At 47.1% G+C, this 8,801-nt stretch overlaps 1 protein-coding gene across 1 annotated transcript in view; it reads right to left on the reverse strand.

The window, feature by feature from the left end:
* Nucleotides 1–5,015, reverse strand: part of LOC117720662 (zinc finger protein 282) — a 30,191-nt gene extending 25,176 nt beyond the window's left edge. The window contains exons 1-2 of the mRNA XM_034519284.2: nt 4,642–5,015; nt 2,076–2,495 (exon numbers count right to left, since the gene is read on the reverse strand). Of these exons, the coding sequence (XP_034375175.1) occupies nt 2,076–2,495; nt 4,642–4,806 (585 nt within the window). The 5' untranslated portion in view covers nt 4,807–5,015. The remainder of the gene's footprint in view (nt 1–2,075; nt 2,496–4,641) is intronic.
* Nucleotides 5,016–8,801: the final 3,786 nt, after the last annotated feature.

Below are 8,801 nucleotides of genomic sequence, written 5' to 3' on the forward strand. Positions count from 1 at the left end.
TAATGAGAGAGAGAAAGAATCAAGGCAGAGGCATCTGGAAGCCACAGGAAAGGTGGCTCTAAGGGAGGAGTGGCCACCTGCTACTGGAGATGGAATTAAAGGATGAAGGCAGAGAGCGGACTAATGGCCGTACACTGTGGATATAATGAGGACCAACAATGCAGGAGAAAAGGATGGGGAGGAAGAGTCAGGTTGGAATTGGCTCCACGGGAATACTGAGAACAGGTGAGCCTGTTCAATGGGAGGGAACAGAGGATCCAGGCAGCCCAGTTCCTCCACCACATAAAGTACACGGAAGAAGAAGAAATGAAGGAAGAGCCTACAGATTTCAAAAAGTCCCAGGCTGGCAAGACAGCTTAGCAAGTAAAAACGTATGCCTCACAAGCCTGATGACCTAAGTTTAGCCCCAGAACCTACAGTGCAAGCAGAGACCAGAGTCCTGAAAGCTATCATCCAATTGTGTATGACTTTAAAATTTTTGATTCAAAGAAACAAACCAAAAAAAAAAAAAATAAAATGAAGGAAAGGAATTGATCGAAAAGCTGAACATCATGGTGGAGGAGACAGAGACGAGGTAATGTGGTACCTGTCGTACTTTAAAACGAGTCCTTTCATTTTTAGAGTGAAAACTGAAATATTTATGAGAAAGATGATGATGATGATGATGATGATATACTGAAATACTTATGGGTAAGATGCTGTGATGACGGGGATGAGGATGATGATGAAGATGATGATGAGGAGGAGGAAGGAGAAGAAGAGGAGGAAGAAGAGGTTTCACTTGGTAGATGTGGTTGACCAGAACTTACTATGTAGACCAGACTGATCTCAAACTCAGAGATTTGCCTGCTTCTGCCCTACAATGGTTGGGATAAATAACATGTACCACCACAGCCAGTATAAATAGAATTACTGATGCCTAGGATTCAAAATAAGAATAAGAATTGGGAAATGAGTAGAAAAAAACAGGATGAGGCAAGTATTTGATTGTTGAAGCTCATGACGGGCACTCAGGGGTATATTACAATATCCTATCTACTTTGGTATGCATTAGAAGAGCCTCTATTGAAAAGGCAGGGAGGAACAGATGTAACAAATATAGATACCTCTTTCAAGGCATTTTTCCCTGTTATGATGGAGGTGTGGGGTCCAGTACAGCGTTCACATGACAGTGAGCATGATCTAGGGTGGAGGAGACAACTAAGCAAGAGGAAAGACAAGGGTGGACACAATCGTGGAGCCCAAGACAGCAGAACAAGGAATGAATTTCTATACTTCTACTTATGAAAGCATCTTTTTTGCTTGCTACAGTTATTTGTGCACATGTGCATATAAGAGGACAACTTGTGGGAGTCAATTCTGGGTGCTGGGAATCGAACCCAGGTCCTCTGGAAGAGAGACTGGTGCTCCTAACCATTAAGCCGTTTCTCCAGCCTGCTTTTTGTTTTCTTGAAACAAAGTCTCACTCTACAGACCTGGGCTGGCCTTAAACTCATCATGGAGCTCAAACTGCTCTTGAACACTACTGCCTCAGCTCCTTCAGTGCTTAGACTCCAGATGTGAGCCACCATATCCACCTCCCAAAGCCTCCATCTCTCAGAGAAATAGACACAGGGCCATCAACTTGAAAATGCAGCATTGATGAACCAGGAAAAGGGTGGAAACAGGAATAGATCAAAATTCTAAATCTTAGAAGGGCGCATCTGAAATCAGTGATCATAACTTGAAAATGACTCTAGGCAGCTTGGTTTGGAGCCTTTCTCCAGGAATGGTTCAGACAAGCACTTGCATTGTCCAGCGAATAAAACCAAGCATTAAGAACCACAGTTGTGCAGACAGACAGACAACTCAGGGAAGCTGGAGGGCAGCAAGATCAAAGACTACACAAGCACATAGGGTCTCTGTGGGTCCAGCTCTGTTGGGATATAACAGGCAGGACCAAGTCTTAACAGGCTTTACAAAGCCACTGAGACAACATGGAACTAGTGAAGTCTGCAGTGCTCAACAAGATGAAATCAAGGATTTGTTCACCTGTGTCAGTCCTCACCTAGCTCTGCCCCTGTCTCACCACATACCTTGGGGGCCTCCCCCTTGCTGCCAGGGGGCAGCCGCAGGACCCAGAAGTTCCGGTTTCGAAGCAGGTTCTCCAGGTTCTCCAGGCGACGTTGCAGCAGCCCATACTCCTGCAGCAGGGTCCCCAGCACGGCCCACTTGCTCTCCATGTGGTTACCAAACTCCACAGCCGTCTTCTCGCAATCAGCCAGCTTCTTCTCTGCTGTGCCTGTGCGCCCCTCCAAGTTCAGCAGCTGGCTAGCCTGGGCATCCACCTTCCTCTCTACAGCCTGAATGGCAGCCACCACAGTCCAGAGCGAGATCTCTGCTGTGGGCAACTGGGGCTCACGCATCATGCGGTCAGGAAAGACAGGGGCCCTATCTGGAAAGGGCGGGAACTGAAAAGGCATCGGTCTCCTGGCATCCATGTCCCATTCTTGAGCCTGTGTGCAAGGGAAAAAAGTGACAGCTCAGGATAAGAACAGGTGTGTGGGAGAAGGCCTAAAAATGGGATAACCAGTCAAGTACTGTGCAGTGTCATTCTACCAAGCCTCTGCCTTTGGCTAGACTCATTAATGACCTCAGTGATAGCTAGAGCAGTCACCCAGCCATCCAACTAACCGCTCTTCCGTTTCCGTCTTATGAGGGCCAGGCTGGTTACTAGTTCACCCACCTTGGCCTCTGGCAAGTCTAGGTCATGCCCCCCTGCCTAACATATCACAGACCCTTTCTCTGAATAGAACAGCTGCTTTCTTCAGGGACTACACTGAATGGCAAACTTCCCATCTGGCTCTCATTCTTTGTTTCAAAGTAGGAATTTCCGTGTAAGTTGACTGAAGTTAATCTGAGCAACCTCTCTTGCAGGTTGGGGCAAGAATGATTATCTCTGCTTTAAAGATGATGAAACTGAGGAACAAAGAAGCAGCTGGTCATTCTTTAGCACCGCCCTGCCCTGCCAACTGGCAGGATTCTAAGTGCCACAGGTAACACAAACACTGTGCAAACATGCAATCACTGCCATTTCTACTAGGCCTACCAGCTACAGGAGACCAGAGAACCTGGCTGGACGGCACACCAAGAGTTGTTAAATTCCACACACAGCTACTTTTTCATAACTGTGCAAACTGAAAATAGGTTTACTAGACAATATCACTTATTACACAGGAAGAGGGACATTCTTCATCCCTGCGAGGCTACAAGGGGGCTCCCCATGGCCCAGAGTCTGTCCCTTTATCTTCCATTAGGTATAGGCAGGGTGCTGAACTCTACCACAGAGAAAGAGAAGTGGAGGGTGGTCAGGGTGTGCTGGATGACAACACGGGCTGATAATTGATGTACTGTCCCAAACAGGACAGGAAGACATGTCCCTTTCTCTCTTTTGGTTCTCTCTGCTTCTGCTGAATGTGCTCTCCAGTTGGGAAAAGTGGAATCCTATTGCTTTGAAGTGAGCTGGGCTGGCCTTTGCCAATCATACAGACTATTTTCTCCAACTCTGAGAAGCTGTGGTAGCCAGAAGACTACCCTTCAGTGTCTAAGGATTCCTCTCTGACATGGGAGTGAGAACAGGGCCCTAGGAATGCCAGCCCCTGCTGGGACTTGGTGGCTGGAGGGCTATCTGCCATCCTTGGGCTTATGGAGGCTTCACTGGGGCCTTGTCCAGAGAAGGGGATAACATTAGGAAGTCTGAGGCTGGTTGCATTTAGCAGGTTTGAAGACCTACAGTTGGTCATTTTGCTCAAAAACAACCAAGTGTCTTCATATTGACTTGTCAAGTCTTAAGTCCTGATTGAGAATCAGGTGGGAACACGGGGGTTGGGGGTAAGGGGGTGGGGTGCCTTCTTCAGAGTCCAGTCCTCGGGCAACTCATTCTCCCTTCTGAGACAGCGATGTTAAGCGGCTCTGACCCTTCCCCTCGTGTTTTATACCAAGGCCGTGCCAGCTAAGTCCTAGGCACCCTGAGATCACGTACGGAGCCTAAAGAGACAACTGGAGCCTTCTTTCTCACCCCCAGGACCCTAAGACAACGCTCGGGGATGCGGTTTGGGCGTAGTCAGTCATCTTGGGCTGCTCTGGCGATTCCAATATGCAGGCAAGTTTGCCAACCCAAAATGACAAAGTCCCCTCCCAGTCCCTTCCCTGGCTCATCCGTTCTACAGAGGAAAAGTGGGCTGCTCTTTATAGTGGGAAAAAGACAGCAATAAAACAGCGTTAAACCCTTTTATTAAACTGGCTATAGTGTAAACACGGTTAAACTGTTCCCTCTGTGGGCCGGGAAAAGGCCTGCCGCAAACCCAGGCGGGTCGGACGCCAAGAGGATCCCGAGTCCCAGCTCAGTGAAGCGGCCACCGTCGCGCTAGGTCCCGAGCAACACAGCCCAGGCTTCCGCATCCTGCGGGCCCTGGGTCCCGGTAGCACCGGCCCAGGCAGCTGCACCGCGGCAGCGCGGCAGGGCCTGGCGCTCGGGGCCTGCACCAGGCCCGCTCGGCGGTCCGCCCGGGGCCCCGGCAGCAGCGAGGCTCCCGGAGGCCCGGCCCCGCCCCGCCCCCACGGCAGCGGCGCGGCCATGGCGCCCGCGGGCGCTGCACCCACCTGCATGGGCGGCATTCCCTCGGCCATTTCCGCGCGCAGCGCCGGCTCCTGGTGGCAGACCTCCTCCGGGGGCAGAGCCTGGGCCCAGCTCCAGCTCCCGCTGTCCAGCCCCAAACCCTGGATGCCCAGCTGCTGAGGCTGCGGCCGTGTTGACACAAACTGCATCCTGGGAGTGCTGTTCCCCGCTCGGGCCGGCCAGGGAGAAGAAGAACGTTTTCCAGGCGCCTTCCCCCTTGCCGGGGCCGGACAGCTCCATCTACAGCCCGTAGGAGCAAACAGTCCCCTTCGGTGGCGCTCCCCGCCCTTCGCAGCCGGCGCGCCAGCCAATGGCCTCGGAGCTTCTGCCCGCCTGCAGGGCTGGCCGGGGCCACTCCAGGCTGGGGGCCACCGCCTCCCCCAAAGAAATGTGACGGCGACCGCCGGCCTCTAGGTCTGCCTGGGGTAGTAGATCTTCGCGTCCTAAGCCATGCTGCGGCCTGGACTGTGGGCTTGCTTTCTGTTACTTCTATGAATGCATTGGACATCCCAGGAGAAAATGGTGCCTCACCCTTGTAAAAATTTTTATCGAAATATTTACTGAACACCTACTATGTGTCAGATTCTGCTTCGGCAGAAGGTGTTGTTTTGTGGTTTAAATTGCAACATCGCCACTGGCTGTGTTTTTTTTTTTTTTTTTTTTTTTTTTTTAGAAAACATTTACTGTCTCTGAACCTCCTACGTTCTAAACGGGGGTGGGGATGGGGGCGTTATGTTTGTCAGTCTTATTTTAATGTTGAACAATTAGGAACTAATGCCTGGCACATAGTAGGCTCTCAGTTACTACTAATCCTTTTGCCAGATGTAGTGCACACTTTTTATTCCTAGCACTTGAGAGGTAGAGGCAGGTGGAGTTTAGGGCCAGCCTAGTCTCCATAGTTAGTTCCAGGCCAGTCTTTAAAAAAAAAAAAAAAGATAATTACCCACCAAAGATAAATCCCTGTAGTTATCTGTAGCATATTGTCTACTTTGTCTTCCTAAATGACCAGTCATTATCTTGTCTGAGACTGAGCTCTCCAAGGCTTATCACCTTGTGGAAACTCAGACCTGGTGGAAGCCATGAGTTCCACAACACTTAAAACTGAAAACAGTATGAGACTATGGGGAGGGGTGGAGTGCCAGAGGGGCTATCTTCAGAAGGACAGTTATCAAGTGCTTTGTTAGGTATGCTTCCAGGATATATAAGTGAGTATTTCATAGACTTGTATGATCCTCTAGAAGCTTAGAGGCTAGTGAAGGTTATGTTCCAGAAGTCAGTGGCTTCTTTCCCTGTTTCCTGGATGCAGGTTGTGAGTGCATGCCAGTGCATGTATCTCGTTGTAAATATCATGTCTACTATTAGTGGAGGAACTGAGTGAGTCCAGCCTGGAAAGCTCCATGCAAATGCTTTTCTACCAGCAATCCACATCTGAGAAGACATTTTCTGACCTATGGGATATCAACTCTATCTCCTCTTTTCTAGAGATGGGAAACGGGGAACTAAGTTAGTGCCAGTGTTTAAGCTATCTCCTCAGGGAAAAATGAATACTACATCCCTTCTTAAGTATGTAGTGAGTTACAGCAATGCTCCTTTTTATACACCAAGACACCAACACAGTGTGTCTAATCCAGTTTCCTCTGCAGGTAAACTCTGACACAGCCATTCACACTTTTACTGTGCAGCAGTTTCTGTTTAGGCTAGAGGTCTAGTTCACAGTTTTATATGAACAAAAAACTCAAGCAGGTTCAAATGCACATTTCCATCATATTAGCATTATTTTATAACCACCAAGCCTACCAACTACAGGGCACAAAAACCTATACAAGCAGAAGGGTATGGGGTGACTAAGGTACACTTCTGGGAGAAAAACAAGGGCATAATGTGGGAACTGCTGGTGCTATATTGGTTATGGACCCTATATTAGGTGCTCCAGTGACCAAGGGACTGAGGAGGCTGAGATACCCCAAGCTGCAAGATAGCCTGCACTGGGAGGGTCCAGTCATTTGTTAGAGCAGTCTCTAGCAATCATTGGTTAACTATGAGCTTCCTGAGGAAAAAATGGACAACTGGTTAAAGTATCATAGCTAATGTACACTTTTTACAAGAGAGAGAGTCAGGCCTGGCCCTTGATCTGTCAGGTGGTCACTGACTGATTTTCATCTTCTCTCCTAAAACTCTACAGCTAGTGCTCAGGACAGTGTGTTTGAAATAATGGATGCAGGAGAGGACAAGAGAAAGGTCCCATACATTTCAGAACATTTATCTGCCATTTCCCAAAGTTCTCCAAACCTCCCATATTATATATAAATAGGTGGTATGATAGTCTATTTTAATATTGAAAAAGTATTAATTAATGTCTGGCACATAGTAGGCACTCAGGAAAGGTAGCTACTCTTACCCATTTGCCAATATGAGGGTTGCACGCCTTTGATCCCAGTACTAGCAGACAGAGACAGGTGGAGATTTAGTTGATAAAGTAAATGTCTAGGCTTATTCCCAGCTAAGTAAAGAGGATAATATGTCTATCTTGATATTGCCCCATGCCTAACTTAACAAGTAGGCTCTCCACATGTGATATTAAACACCTATAATCTCAGCACTCTGGAAGCTGAGGCAGGTAGCTCAAGGCTAGCCTAGGTCTGGGTTACCCTTGAAGCTGTGTCAAAAAACAACAGCAAAACCAAATAAACAAACAATCCAAAAAAAAAAAAAAAAAAAAAAGGCTATGGACTGCCAGTGTGGCCAGTGGGATTAAGAAACAAGGGCCACTTTCCTTCCTGCTGGAATGTGTGTGGCTGGAATCAAATTATGGCTTCTCACTATGGAGTCAAAGACCCTTTGCTATTCTCTAACCCCTACTCACTGCTCCAGGAAAGCAGGCTAACTTATGTTATTTCCAGTTCAGTAACTAACTTTCTTGTTCTGTGGTCTTCTAATTCTCATGGGCACTCAGCAATCACTTGAAAGAACTTGAAAAAAATAAATCCATTCTCTGTCACAGAGCAATGAAGCCATTCCAGAATGGGCCCTGGCTTTTAAATATCTCCTAAGGCCCCCAGGTCATTCTCATGTTCAGCCAAGAACAAACTAGTGCAATAGTCATTTGTACATCTCCTTGTCTTTACCCCCACAAGCTTATAATCCTAAATCCTACAGGCTAATAACATAAAGATGATTTAATTATCCTTGGTAACTGTTTATCTTGTTTATTCACTGAAGTTGGCTAGTAGGTATTGCAATTCTTGTGCTATTTTTAATTTTTAAGTTATAAACTAGTAGCCAAGAACTAATTGACATATATTAGTTCCTGTACATACTTAATTTTGTTTTTGTTTTGTTTTGTTTTTTAGTTTTTCAAGACAGGGTTTCTCTGTGTAGCCCTGGCTGTCCTGGAACTCACTCTGTAGACCAGGCTGGCCTCGAACTCAGAAATCTGCGGCCTCTGACTCCCAAGCTGGGATTAAAGGCGTGCACCACCACCACCCGGCCATACTTAATTTTGGATTGTTTGGTTTAGTTAAACAGAACCAAGTCTCCAGGAATGTGCCTGCCACCTTTCTGACCTGTTATTCTCCATACATTTACTTATATTTATGAATATTACATGAGGTATATAATGTGGTAGTAAAGGCCCATAATTCCAGCACTTGGGAGGTGAAGACAGGAAGATGGGGAGTTCAAGGTCATCCTAAGCTGTATGTCAAGTTCAAGACTGTGCTGGGCTAATGAGACCGTCTTTAAAAAGTTTTCTTGCTGGGTGGTAGTGGTGGAAACATCAGAGGCAAGCAGATCTCTGAGTTCGAGGCCAGGCTGATCTACACAGTGAGTTTCAGGACAGCCAGGGCTACCCAGAGAAAAGTTGTTTTGAAAAACAAAACAAAGCAACAACAACAAAAAAAAAACCAAAACAAAACCAACCAACCAACTAAAAAAAAATTTGCTTGCAAAAGTTGCAACCCTGGAGCTATTTTTACAGGCAGTTGTGAGCTCCCAACATGGATGCTAGGCAAAACTTTGGCCCTCCACAAGAGCAGCAATTACTCTTAACTACTAAAGAGATGTCTCCAGCCCCATTCTTAAAGACAATTTCAAGATTTTACTATTAATACTGCTTTGCTAATAAGCACAAACCCACATAGTTCAC

This window comes from Arvicanthis niloticus, chromosome 15 (assembly GCF_011762505.2).
Source record: "Arvicanthis niloticus isolate mArvNil1 chromosome 15, mArvNil1.pat.X, whole genome shotgun sequence".
In the NCBI taxonomy this organism is placed as follows: Eukaryota; Metazoa; Chordata; class Mammalia; order Rodentia; family Muridae; genus Arvicanthis; species Arvicanthis niloticus.